The sequence below is a fragment of the Rhyacophila brunnea genome, unplaced genomic scaffold (assembly GCF_057557595.1).
Source record: "Rhyacophila brunnea isolate RB1 unplaced genomic scaffold, BYU_Rbru_1.0 scaffold_1, whole genome shotgun sequence".
Classification (NCBI taxonomy): Eukaryota; Metazoa; Arthropoda; class Insecta; order Trichoptera; family Rhyacophilidae; genus Rhyacophila; species Rhyacophila brunnea.
This window is the reverse complement of record NW_028232751.1, coordinates 15,071,097-15,085,876: the sequence shown is the minus strand read 5'-3', so window position 1 is coordinate 15,085,876 and position 14,780 is coordinate 15,071,097. Positions and strand designations below refer to the sequence as shown.

At 34.1% G+C, this 14,780-nt stretch overlaps 1 protein-coding gene across 3 annotated transcripts in view; it reads right to left on the bottom strand.

Moving 5' to 3' along the window:
• The window catches only part of Fhos (Formin homology 2 domain containing), a 133,043-nt gene that overhangs the window by 87,990 nt on the left and 30,273 nt on the right, over positions 1-14,780 (bottom strand). For all 3 annotated transcript variants that reach the window (XM_085941506.1, XM_085941510.1, XM_085941513.1), the window contains exons 2-4: positions 5,954-6,037; positions 2,248-5,639; positions 701-743 (exon numbers count right to left, since the gene is read on the bottom strand). In XM_085941506.1, coding sequence (XP_085797632.1) covers positions 701-743; positions 2,248-5,639; positions 5,954-6,037 — 3,519 coding nt within the window. The remainder of the gene's footprint in view (positions 1-700; positions 744-2,247; positions 5,640-5,953; positions 6,038-14,780) is intronic.

The following is a 14,780-nucleotide window of genomic DNA, read 5'->3' as shown; positions in this document are numbered from 1 at the left end:
TCGGATATCGTGGGCGTGTTTATACATATCAAGATAAAACAGTTGGTACATACTAATTTTATTCTTAAACCAGCAAATAATTCTCTTTAACACTTTTCATGGGTCGCCAAATACATATTTGTATTAGTAGATTGTGTATTTAAAATTACAATACAACGCTCATTTTTTGGATGATTTTGGATATTATTTTAATTTTTTTATGATAGATTGTTTTAATTTTATTACAACAAAGTGATTGGAGAAATTTTAGAGTATTATATTATTAAGTTAGTATACTTTTATTTTACTTCAGAAGAAAACTTTTGGCAACGAAATATTTTTTAAAAAATATATGTTTTAAATTTTGAAAAGCATTGCCCGTAGTGATTATAGTCGTGAAGCTCGTAAGCTAATAAAAGGTTTGGAAATCAAATTTTCTCCACTGCTACGTTTTACTGGTTTACGTTCCTCTCGCCAGATGCCACGGCTAAAATAGTTCGGATTCACACTAACAGAGAGTGACATCTACGCATGAAAAGTCTAACCTAGTTCGTGAAAATTTGTTGATAAGATTTTCTTATTATTTTTGTTTACCTACTTAATTTTTGATATTTTAAAAGATTTTAACGGTACGTGACGACGAAATAAAAGATTGTTTTATAATTATTATTATTTGCCTCAAGTAAATAATTAGCAAAGTGGACTATAAAAAATTACCTACCTGTAATGGCTGGTCAACGTCTCTGCAATCAATGATGTCACTCCTAAAAAAGAAAAATAAATGTAGCTTCTTATATAAGTATACGTACCTATGAAATACGAATCGTCCTCCGAGCTCGAAGATTCATATGACAAGCAAGAAGACGAAAAATCCGAGCAGGAAGACACACAGGAGTGTTGAAAACAAGAGTAACACCAGCGAGACATGACAGACAGGACGGCCCAATTTAATTGAATATCATGACAAAGCTTTAACTCCACTAAACGACACTAACATTTCGGGAAATCCCGGATCTCGAGAATGTTTTCTCGGGATTCCGGATTTCTTTATTATCAAATATTAATTGAAAAAACTATTTTCTATATGAAAAAAGTGGACAGAAAACAAAACGTTCTAAGACTGATCGGGGCATTTAACACAATTAAACCAACGTGACTCAAAATGAGCGCAATTTTTGCAGCATCAGGGAATTTTGTGTCTCAAAAACGTGCGCGATTGTCAGATGCAGCGATTGACAGTCTATGTTTTTTGAAATAAGTACTATTTTAATAAATAATATCTTAAATTATTTTTGTTTTCCTACTTCTATTTTGTTTTTCTTCATACATAAATAAAAAAAAACATTTTTTTTTTGAATTTGTCTGTTTTACACTGATTTTAGGATTTTTACAGGTTTTTTTTTAAATTTCCCGATATCTCGAGAATTCTTTTCTGGGAATCCCGATACTCGAGATTGAGATTTTCTCGGGAAATACCCAACTCTATTTGCATCGGTCTCTGGCGGTCGCGAAGCCTCCAGAGGTCGAACTAAATTCGCCATTCTACCATAGAGATCAAACCAAGAGATGAATGGGATAAAGGCCTTGCACATAGGTGGCCCAGCGCATCTATTCTATACACAAGACTGCTTTCGACCGCTACGGCAGCTATTTAGGGAAAGTTTGTATCGAAGTATTAGCACTTATTGTAACAATTACAATAAGTTAGCCGCCTAGACAGTCAAAACGGTCTTAAATTTACCATAGCTAAAAGAGGTGATGTTAAAATTAAAAAAATAGCACTTATTGTAACAACTGCAACGAACTTATTGTAATTGTTACAATAAGTACTAATACTTCGATACAAACCTATCATAGATAGCTGTCGTAGCGGCCGTAAGCATTCTTGTATATAGAATAGATGTGCAGGAATAGAAATAAACTCCACAAGCAGTAGTATACGTATAAGTAGTATAGAATATTTTTTTTTTTTACCATAAACAGCAATAATAAATTTAAAAAAAAAACAATAGGTATACAATTTGATGTTAAGAATATTGACGAGACATGAATTTTACCTAATTATTGCCCCACAATAGTTCCATTATCAATTATGATTATAATATAATCATCATCGTATTTTCGTTAGGTATAGTATTCAAGTATTCAAATCAAAGTTAAATTTTAAATTAATTCTAACATTATTATACCTAACATTATATGGAAAATTATTGTAAAAAAAGTAAATTAATTACTTAATTGCGGGATTAATGTTAATATAATTCTCACCTGCTTCTTGTTCTCTGAATGACGGGTCGCTGCGCTGTACTGTCATGGATCCTCACTTGCCCCGGATCAATCTCTCTGCATTCAGAATTATCTCCTTCAACTATTTCTCTGCCAGTTTTTCTCGCCAGGATCCTGCTCATCATGGGGCTGAAGACTTGACCCGAAGATCCCAAAATATCATCAATGTCCATATGCCTCGAAATGAAATTGGGTACGTGTTTAACACTTTCCTTGCGCTTCGCTGTATACTTATTTGTAACATTGTCGTAGGGAGACGCTCTATTGTTAAATTGCTCATCAACAATAGGTGTCTCTAATCCTTCAGGACTCTTACGATCTCCTAGAGGTTCATCATCTTCGTAATCAGGTAGATGAAGTGGAAAACGTGACAGTCCAGACACTCCATTAGCAACTGGTTCACCGCCATTTACAAGCTGCTCATTATCAGGAGAAGAACTATCTGAATCAGAATCGTCAGAAGATTCAATTTTTTTTACTCCTTCTGGAATATTTTTATTACTGGCCAACCACCAGGCTTTTTCTCCTGATTCTATGTGTCTAATTCTAACAACGTTTAAGGTAAAATTATCGTCACCATTTGGAGGTTTGTTTTCAGACTTACTCTTGTCTGATTCTGATTTCCACCATTCCTTTTTGTCTCCAGAATCCACGTGTCGTATTTTGTAGAAATCGAATTTCTCAGAGTGCTCACTCTCACTAGAACCCTTCCTGCTGGGTGTCCTAACTTCGATTCCTTCAGGAATATTTGCATTACTTTCAAGCCACCAGGCTTTTTCTCCAGACTCTTGTCTTATAATCTTCAACTGATAACCATTACAATTTTCGGAGGCATTTCCATCCGCCGGTTCAAAACTTTTGCTTTTTGTTATACTTTTACTCTTTCGCAATTTATTTTCAGAACTTTTCTTATCACTGTTTGACTCCATCCACCAAGCTTTCTCACCCGATTCAATATGGCGAATTTTGTGAGGCTTATTATTCAAAGACTTACTATCAGTATCGGTTTCGATTGAAACTACGTTTAGTGTATTTTGATTATCAGATTCGGCGGTGCTATCTACCCAGTGACCTTTGTCAGATTCTTGACTGCGCATTTTAAAAAGACACGTCACCGGTGCAAGTGCTCTCATGAGAAAAGATTTTGCTTCTTCGGTTCTCGGTTGAGAGTCATTTTTCAACAAATTCGGACTAGAAGGGGGATTCAAAGGTTTATCAAGAGACAGAGAAACTTCGTCTGCCGATGATGCCATGACAGACGTGCGAGACGAGTCTCCTAATTTACCTCCAATGTGCATTGTTTTTGATTCGTGAACAACATCATCTTCTGATTCACTGGTGGGAACAGAATTAGTTTCAGTACTACTACTCGTCAATGACAATGACGTTCGTGATCTTGACTTTGATTTTCTATTCGAAGCATCACTACTGCTGGTGCTTTTGTTTGATGCTTCTGTCTTCAATTCTGAAGAACTTTTTGTTTTCAAAATGCTAGCACTAGATTTAACTTTCTTTAGTGATGCGGCCTTTTTATTTCCAGCGTTCTCAGCACAATCATTATCTGTATCACCACATTGAACTGATGATTCTGAATCGCCAGAACTTATTGATACACTCCTTTTAACCAAACGCTTTTTCGTTTCGCCATCCTTTGACTTCACCTTTTTTATTATCTTTTTGCCAGTAGATTTCACTGTTTTGTTTAGAGAATGGATTGATGACGTCGATTTCATAAGAGGCGGTGGATCTGTTTTTGGAACTTGCGGAGGAAGATTACAACAACTCTCTGGAGACGACTGTTTCCCATTTGATTTAGGTAATGATAGCGGCGGACTCTTCGATTTTGATTTATCCTTAACGGGAATAGATCGAGGCGGACTCAGTTTTATTTGCTCTTTAAATGAATCAATAGACGGCACACTTTGAGAAATAGAGTCTGTGTGAGTTTTAACTATTGGCTCATTGAATTGTTCCATAAATGGTTGTGTAGGCGTCTTCGATCTAGAACTATCGTGAGAAACACTTGTCATTGGTATGGAACTCTCTAACTTTCTATTGGCTACTTCTTCTTCGTGTGAAAGTATTTTATCTACAGGATTCGTTGAAGTATCTCTAGAACTAGAATAGTTACTATAACGACTACCACTTAGTCCAGATGAATATCTTCCTGTGGAAACCGGACTGGTGTATCTAGAATCCATGTACGATGACCACGGAGCCACTGCGGTTCTTGAAGTGCTCGCATATCTAGACGTTCTTGTGGAATCATCTAATCTATCAGATTGCATTTCTTTATCTACCATGGCAACCTTCTTTTTCGGCCTTGTTATTGTTTTCTCTATCGTTTTTGCCATATCAGCCCTTCTGGTGCGCATGTAAACAGATGAGCATGGTGCAGTCGGAGAAGTACCTCTTGTGACAACATCCAGAGTAATCATAGACTGGTCGTCACTCTCCGAAGACTCTTCTTCAGATGATTCTGATTCTTCCTCGTCTTGTTTTGAAGTATCATTGCCATTTTGACATTCTTTATTCTCAGTCTTCACTTCATCTTTCAGTGGTGGTGTGCTAAAATTGAAATCACTCGTTGATTTGGGAGAGCTACAATTACTCACTGTACTTGGACTAGAGGAAATATGAGGTATGTACACACTTGGTTTATCAATTAGGGGACTTCGCGAGTACGGAATACTTCCAAATCTATTTGTCGAAGCGTTATATCGCATTGTACTAACAGGTTCTACTTTAGGTTCTTCTTTCACAAGAGGCCTGGTATATGTATTCGATCTTGTGTATAACTTATACGATGGATATGATGGGGCGGTATAACTGGACGACTTTGTGGTTTTACTGGGAATGTCTTTCTCGCGTTCACTGTTCATCTTGTCCTTAATGACAGATGACAGTTTACTCTTGCTCGATATGTCGTCGTGATTATCATCGTGTGAACGGGAAGAAATGTTTCTGCTGTAACTGTAGAGAGGTTTGTCAACAGGACTATGGTCTCGACTTCGCGGTCTTCCTGCGGAATTCGTTGTGGGTCTGCCATAAGACGAGGACGAGCTCAATGATTCACTTTTCTTGTCGTTTGATTTTGCATTCATATATTTACTTAGGACTGACTGCTTGTCTGGTTTTTCGTCTGCAGAATAATTCGCGTATCTGTTTGAAATTGCTGTGATTGTGCTGTCCTTTTCTCTGGTACCGGGTTTGTCTCTTGTATATGTTGCCGGCGAATAAGCTTCCCGAAGGCTTGCGGTGCTGGAGGAGTTATAGCGGGTGGAACTAACGCGTTTGTCAAGGTTTGAAGATGCTCGAACATTTTCTTTAGGCGCTGGCACATCAGGTTTACTTCTCGAATAACTGCTCTCATACTGAAATATTGAAAAAGAATCTTATATAGTATTTATATTCAAACGTTTTTTAAATACAATTTAATTGTTTTTTTTAAATACTGTGGTTATTTATAATACTTCTATATCATTATATTGTTAATAATAAATATTATAAACATAGAAATATCTTAAGATTTTACTACAATAAGTTTAAACACAATTTAAACACATTTTATTTTCAATTGGCGAATATCTATCCATTTTTTCTTTAATAATCAATCGTTTTGCCTACAACAAACCATTTTTTTTTAAATATTAACATTCTTGGTGTGAAATATGAATGAAATATTTACTTTTTTTGCAGTAGCACTTGGTTCAGGCGCTTTGGTGCTTCCTGATGAATAATTTTGGTTCAAATCGCCTTTGCTCCAAGATCCCTGGAAATTAAAAAAAAACACATAGTTTAGTAAAATATATTATTCAAGAGCTTTAAGGAACTTTGTATATGATAATAATTATAGTTATATAAGGCATTATTGGTTATAGGTAGTGAAAATGTCCATCAGGATAAAATAATTGGTCTTGTGTTAAACATTATAAATTAATTTTGGAAAAAACACGAAAATTAATTTTCTATTCTATCAAGTATTCAAAGTGAAAAAATGTATACAATATTTAACTGAATTGTGCATAAATAAACCACTTCACCATTTATGTATACGGAAATTAATATTAAGGTGTTTCATAATATATCAAAAAAATTGGTGATTGAATACGAAAAAAAAAATCACCCTTTTTTTCAGAATGAATGCGGTGAGTTTCAGCCAAGGGGTGGGGTCTCACCAGTTATTATATAAATAAACGTATTCGCTTGTGTTTAAATAATTTTAATAAATTAATGCTGTCGCATTATAAATAACATCACGTCTACTAAGGGAACTCAGAAATAATGGGAACTGAAATACATAACGGGTAAGGCGATAGCAGGTAACCAACTCGAGTAAGGAAGAATCCAGGTTAAACTTACATGCGTGTCATGAATGCGTTTTACGTCGAATACTTAAAACTGCTCTCGGTTTATGCGTTTACGCTCATTTAATATTGGTGTATTACACACACCATTGCACGTGCATAATGCGTGCTTCATTTTCGTAGGACACTCACACATTCAAAACCCTGTATCAAGATGCGGCGTATTGAATATAGCCTATCGGTATTAATTTTATTATCTGTTCTGCAGCCCTATGTTCTAACTAGTGATATGAAGTCACCCGACGACATGACGTAATTGTGACGTCAGCCAATACACGCTCGAGGCAAGCCGTCCAACGCACACGGCTCACCATAGATATTATTATGCTGAAACACCTATTTGTGTATGGGGACAATGGACACTATTTTAGTAGCGTTATTTTATCGAATGCTATACACTATTTTCTACTATAAAAGAACATATACGAATACGAACGTATTGTTATTAATAAGATAGGGTTTTTACTAATTAGGTTTTTTACTGACACTTCAACTATTCATAATTTGTTTATTGTATTTTTTGTAACCTTTGACTTGATAGGTAGGTAATGGAGTTTTTACCTACTTTATTGTATTAATTTATTATATGAGCTAGAGTAAAGAGAGTTCGTTGTCAGTGTGTGTTTACCTTTGATGAGTGTACACGACGCCTGAAGATGCCGTAAGGCGAAACCGGGGTCGCAAAAAACGACTTAAATGGAATAGCACAGAGCTTGAATCCATAAGAATATACGAACTAATCTAGAATATTGGGATTCAGCTTTATAATCACGGAAAATTGGGTTTAATAAACTGAGAGGAATCCCGGTATCCAAGCATTCCTACCCTAATTGTACCTATCTTTTGGGAGAACTATTACTTGCAGAAGCTAATAAGCTTGCACAACAATGTAGTGCACTGGTAATAAATGCCCTGCATTAATAAACGCGGAAGCAATATTCGATAGACTCGGAACGATCATGTCGCCAATTGCCAAGAGTTCAACCGATGATTCAACAAAATAGCCATCCTCCATTCAAAATGTTAAACACACAAATAACTACCCAGATGCAGAATCGGTGCGAGATATTTTCAGTTCAATAAATGATTCAACACGTCACATGAGCGTGTGCATTTTATACGTATATGTATATTGTATATTATATATGATTCACCGTACACCACATTGGTTCACGGCAAATTGACCGCAATGACAATAATCGTTACTTATCAATTCAGAACTGTCTCAACTAGACATTTACTAATCGATCAGGAGATCTTGTTTTTATTATTTCTGGAAATAATAATCTTTTTTTCTACGATTTGTGTACAATTGACAATGGTTGAAAAATCAATAATTATATTTAAATTATATTATGATAATAATATGTTACATGAAAATATAATCATGTTAATGCTAGAAAAACTGACATACATTCATTTCCATTTAAGCGTCAATTACATTGAGCTACTTTACGAGCTGTTTGTTGGCGAATTTAAAAGCGGGCAATTCAGCTACTGCGATTGTGATGATGACACACAAAACTTTCCATTCGCTGAGAAGCCAACAAGCTATCGACTATTTTGACAGAACGTAGTTCGTGTTTTTACCGGGAGGTCGCTACTACGCTCCGTAGCGTGTAAAGTTGACCGGCTTTCAACTTTTCTCGGTAAATTGTTTACAATCTGCTTGTTAGCTTGTTCGATGATGACAATGGGCGACTTTACAGGCAGACTATAAATTCGCCAACAAGCAGCTCGTAAAGTAACTCAATGTCATTGACGCTTTACACGAATTTTTAAATTTCAGTTAGATTTTTTTTACCAGTGATTTATTTGAGGTTTTTTCATACTAAAACTATTTTTATATGATAAATTTAATTTGGGTTGTTTCTGGATTAAGTTTCATTGGGAGCAGACAATATTATGTATTTTTAATAAAGTATTTTTTTTATTCCACAAGATTTAAGAATTCAACATTCTCTTATTGAATACACATCAGTTCAGATGAATACGCAAGAGTTCAGAAAAAATAATAACCACTAGAAAAAACCTTTTTGAAATAAATGTGTTTTAAATGTTGAAGTTTAATCTTGAATCCTTTATTGCTTTGTGTATTCAATTATTCATCTAATAAATACTTTTTTTTACACGAAACCTTTGTATATTTGAAATAGGGGGGGGGGCAATATTTTAACATACATTTTGGGAACCACTATTTTATATTTATGTTAGTATGGTTCTGCATTATATTCTGCATCATGTTCTGTCATATTTATGTCACTAAGTATATTTTTTATTGAGATAGTCAATATTACATTGGTTGTTTCCTTAAGAATTTCCTCAAGCCCCAGTTGGAGTTGGGTAGAAAGATGAATGGAAAAACATTAAAACATTGGTGAACTTTGCTTAGCAGCAAAATGTAGCCAATACTGATCTCCCCCTATCTTCAATTCAAATAAACATGATTGTTTGTTTAAAGTGGAGATAGGCAATAGATTAGAGATTGTTCCTACATTAGCTTATGATGCTGGTTAATTATATCGTCGGTGTTTTATAAAACGGGCGAATTAGCCAAAATTCTATTTTACAGAAGGAGGATTTTTAACTTTTGACATTTATTTGTTAATTACCTGTATATGATTATAAATATCTAACAAGTTTATAATAAAGCTTAGTAAGAATACTGTCATTATAATAGGCATTATTATATAATATTTTAAAAGGCCTAATATGTCACATTCACTTTTTATTCGTAATACTAAATGGATATTCGCCCTTACGATTATCATCTTTAAATACTTTCCTGTGGAGATACAAATTCGCCATTTTTACACAACAAAGCTAGTGGGGTACATATTGTATTTTCATTAAAATCTCGATTTCGCCAAAGTGGTTGATTCGCCCTTTTTACAAAACACAGACGATATGGAATAAACGTGACGACCCGTATTATTCAGGGCTATATTAAGACAATTAAATACCCTTAGCACGCAAAAAGTTAACTTGTAACAATCATAACAACTCGTGAAATAAAATTAAAAAAAGAAACATAAATAAAATTTTAATTTCAATATTTTTAATGATTTTAATATAAATCCCTCAAGTTATACTTGAATATTTTTGTTCATAATCTACCCTTCGACATTATTTGTAGCTGGTGGTTCTGCGTATACTATAAATTTACACTGTTATGGAATCTTCTGGCAGTGTGATAGTATTTGGCGCGTTTGTATCGGTTTCCTTAGTTAATACGCTGTTAAATCGTTGCAAGTGAAGTGTTGTAGGGTAATCAATAAACGATGGATTTCCACTCATATTTATCGGGAGTGAATTGAAGTGTGTTCGGTCATAAGAGAAGCGATAACAAATTGCATCCCGAATGTGGAATTCGGCGGACGGGTGTCAGTAAACTCTGCGATGGACCCGTCCGAAATAGACACCGGCGTCGCGCGGGGCGAGGGGCGTCGCGGCGCTTTTCCTTCTCTCGTCCTCGGAAACACTGGAATATACCGTATGGATCTCCTTCGCCAAGATGACATTAAAACGTGTGTATTTATTCTACGCATACGAAACATGCGTGCCAGCTGTATTTGAGAGAAATATATTGAGATTGGTCGTATGAGCCGTCTACAACCGAAGACGACACGTGGCGTGAAAGATAGAGCCATGAACTATACACGTGTATCTCGGATTATCCTCATCGGCAGTATAACCTGCAAGAAACATCTCCACTCCCTTCTGTCTACCGCAGTGTTTCCCAACATTATTTGTGCCATGCCCCACTTCAACGCTTCAAAAATCGCCATGCCCCCCCATCAAAATTTCACAGTTAACTAACAATTCTGAAAAAAAAGAATTGCTTCAAATAAAAAATGCACATAGGCAAAACAACTTTTAATTTAACTTTCATAAGCAAATACCTACTCATGTATATTATATTAGATGTACAACTCGGAAGAAAATTGGTGCGATCCTTGTGCTTGATGTGAGCTGCAAATAGTTTTTATGCGAGGTACTAATTTGGTCAATTTAATCTTAAATCTCCACAGTTTGTGATATCAAAACGATTTCTTTTTTTAGTATCAAATCATTGACAGCGCTGAAGCATCGTATTCAACTAAATATTATTATGGGAATGGCAACAGTAATTTTCTCAGAAAGTCATGGTTGCAATATCAAAAAAATATTTTCGAAAATGCGTTTTTTAACAAAAAAATAAATGTACCATATATTAATGATTTGCCCAACGGGGAAACATTGGTCTACCGCAAGTTTCCTCTACCCCCCTTCCCCGAGGGATGCTTCGTGTTTTTCCAACGTCCAACTACGGCAGTCTTAGTCTTCTAATACTCTTTTTCCATTTGGATATGTTATAGAGAATCGTTGGTTGGGTATCTTATCTTCCCTTTTCTTAAAACATGACCACATGTGAGTCACCACTCCTCCATATTATACCTATCGTAAAAAGCTAATCATTTTTCGAATCAGTATATTGTGTAATGAAATATTTTTGACTGATTATTCTTCTTGGTCGTTCCCTCTTGGCTGACCACCCTGAAATTCAAGTCTGAAGTCTTTCCACCTCTCTTGGTCTTCTGCTCAACTCAGGGAGGAGTGAAGGCTTCCTCAACGATCTTCCTCTGCTTCGTTTTTCCTTAAGGCTACCCAAAACAATCAGTCTTTTCAGGTTACCCGGTCCGCGCTGAATAATATGTCCAAAAACTACAGAATGCGTTTCAGACATATTGTCAAGAGCCGTTCCTTTATCTGGAGTCTCTGGATGACTGACCGGTTTGTCATGTGCTCTCTTCAAGAAATACGAAGCATTCGGTGCGATCACCACATTTCGAAGGTTTCAATTGCATTCCACTCCCTTTCCCTCAGGGTCTACGACTCGAGACCGTCCAAGAATATAAAGAACAATAATCTTTTCACAAACAGCATTGTATTGGTAATTTTTGAAGTTATACTTCTTTCGGCGCGTTTGGGAAAACAGATCATTTTTGGCGTGTGACGAAGTTGCGCGCGCCGATCCAATACAATTTATTACTATGATTATATTCATTTCGGTCTCAGGGGTACATGTGCATAGTGTCATTTAGTTAGTCGTTCTATACAACCAAGTAAAAAGCACGTGTTGTAAATATAACCAATATTGTGTCATAATAAATATATATGTTTATAAAGAAATTTCTGGAGACTAACATTCTACACTGTTAATTTATATTCATAAAACTTTATTTATATTGGAGTGTATATTTATTTTTTATTGTAAAGATTGTGTATCAAGATTTGAGACTATATTTATGTAAGTATGTATTATTTATGAGTAAAATTATATATCAATAAATAAATAAATTTTGTGAATGTTGAGTTGGTAAATAATTCAAAAAATATATTAAAATTTGATTTTTTATTAATAATTCATCATGGGCACTTCTGAATAGATTATAACCGCCGTATGGCAAAGATGAGTTATGGACCAATACAATAATTAAATTACAATTATCATGTGCTGTATGAGACACAGATGAATCGCGTACGTTTTCATAAACCTAATCCACTGTAATATTAATAGACTCAGGTAACGGCTTATTTTGTTTTGTTAGGCCAAAGAAGTATAACTTCTAACTCGCGTACATAAGTACACACATCGATTTTTTTTTATTGATAATTAATTTTTAAAAACTTAAAATTATATGTTATTATGCAAACCACTTTCTTTCTCCACATTCATTACATTTGGTTACGAATGAATAAAATTTGCGATTTGTTGAAATCTACGTATGTATATCCAATGAATACGTTAATGTTTTCTGGACTCATTAATTTCTGTCGAATTTTTTTAAACCACGCTGTAGATCTATTCTACGTCTATCAAAAATAGTACGAGATTTTGGCGTAACTTTTTGACCCATATTGAAAATAAAACAGTTATAATCAGGACATAACGATGTCAAAAACATCACATAATTAAATTTACTTGAGACCGTGCGATATTATTCGTTCTACTTCGGTAACGGGTACCCAATCAATTTAGTTCAGTCCATTTATACAGAGTCAAATCAGGAATTTTGACTGTATTCATAAATTATAAATTATTATTATTAAAAACTATTTAAATCAAAAATTCATCCAAAGAGGTGTGAAAAAATGTCTAAATTCTTGTTAATTTTATTATTAAGTTTATGACTGCCATTAATGTAGGTAACGCATGTAAAAAAAATCGGCGTGTGTACTTATGTACGAGCGTTACAAGTTATACTTATTTGGCGTAACAAAACAAAATAAGCCGTTACCTGAGTCTATTAATATTACATTCGATTAGGTTGATGAAAACGTACGCGATTCATCTGTGTCTCATATAGCACATGATAATTGTAATTTAATTATTGTATCGGACCAAAACTCATCTTTGCTATACAGCGGTTATAATCGATTCAGACGTGCCCATGATGAATTAATAAAAAAATAAATTTTAATATATTTTTTGAATTATTAAACATTCACAAAATTTATTTATTTATTGATATATAATTTTACTCATAAATAATACCTACTTACATAAATACAGCCTCAAATTTTGATACACAATCTTTATAATGAAAAATAAATATACACTCCAATATAAATAAAGTTTTATGAATATAAATTAACAGTGTACAATGTTAGTCTCCAGAAATTTGTTTATAAACATATACCTATTTATTATGACACAATATTGGTTATGTTTACAACACGTGCTGTTTACTTGGTTGAATTGAACGACTAACTAAATGACACTATGCACATGCGCATGTACCCCTGAGACCGAAATGAATATAATATTAACAATAAATTATATGTTGCATCTGCGCACGCAACTTCGTCACACGCCAAAAATACACTCTGATCTGTTTTCCCAAACGCGCCAAAAGAAGTATAATTTAAAAAGAGAGAGCAATTATTGTCTAACGACCCTTTATAAAGTTGTTACCTAATCGAAACGAAAATGTCTTACAAATATAAAAGTATCATTTCTATAATCTCAATAATTAATAAAGTCACCCAAATGGCCAGAATGTATTCTAAAAACAATTATTTTTTTGCAAAATATGCCTCGATATTTTAAGGAACCACCACAACGTATAATAATATGGACGCATAACTTAATTAATAACTATGCAGAAGATTCGTGAGAATTCCAAGCTTCATTTTTTTGGTAAATGTAAAATTATAATATATAAGATTTAAAATTTTCCAGAGGCCCTATTACGTCCCAGTTGTAATGTTTTCTTTTAATTTAGAATTTGACAGACGACGTGACCCGCCACCAGCAGTGTTTTTCACTCGTGCGCTGTCGTCGTGGTGATTCGATGTTCGATATTATTTATGTGAGTATCGATATATTTGTAATCGATACTAAGTACCGTATAACATTTTTTTTTATATATTTTCCGAATGACAAAAAACTACAAACAAGAACGATCTATAAATTGTTTAATTTGATGATGCACGTATACTTAAAATAATATGGATGCAGCGTTGCCAATTTAGCGTTTTTCTTACCAGATAGTTTCGATAGGCATCTAGTTTGCAGAAAACGGATCTGACTTGTGGCGTTTTTACTAGCATTTTTTGATGCCTCCAATAGGTTTAAATGTGTTGAAAAAACGCTGTATAATAATTAGTTTATTTATTTTCATGCGCACCAAATTTATGACTATCGGATACTTAATTCAAATCGGCCGGTACCTATTTTAGTGAGAAATAAAACAGGATGAAACAATTTCATGCATTATTTAATATTTTTGTATATTATTCCGATTTCCGGGTTAAATAATAATTTAGCAATTATTCATCTAAAAGGTTTGTTTTTTAATTCTCTATGTCTGTCTCACAAGAAAAAAACTCTTGTCTTCAAACATGAAACGAAATTTGAACGCCATTGACACGATATAGGTATTTGTTGTCAATTTGAAATACATTTCTGTTAAAATGTGTGGTTTTTAAAACGTATCGAATTTTTTTCGATTTTTGCACTTTTTTCGATAAGTATTGACTTCGATCTTGGTAGAATAAGTAAATTTACTTGTAATTTTATTATCAAAAATTCTCTGCCAAATAGATTGTTTTTATACAGACAGTACCTACCTACTATAAAATTATCCAGTACGGCAATATAGA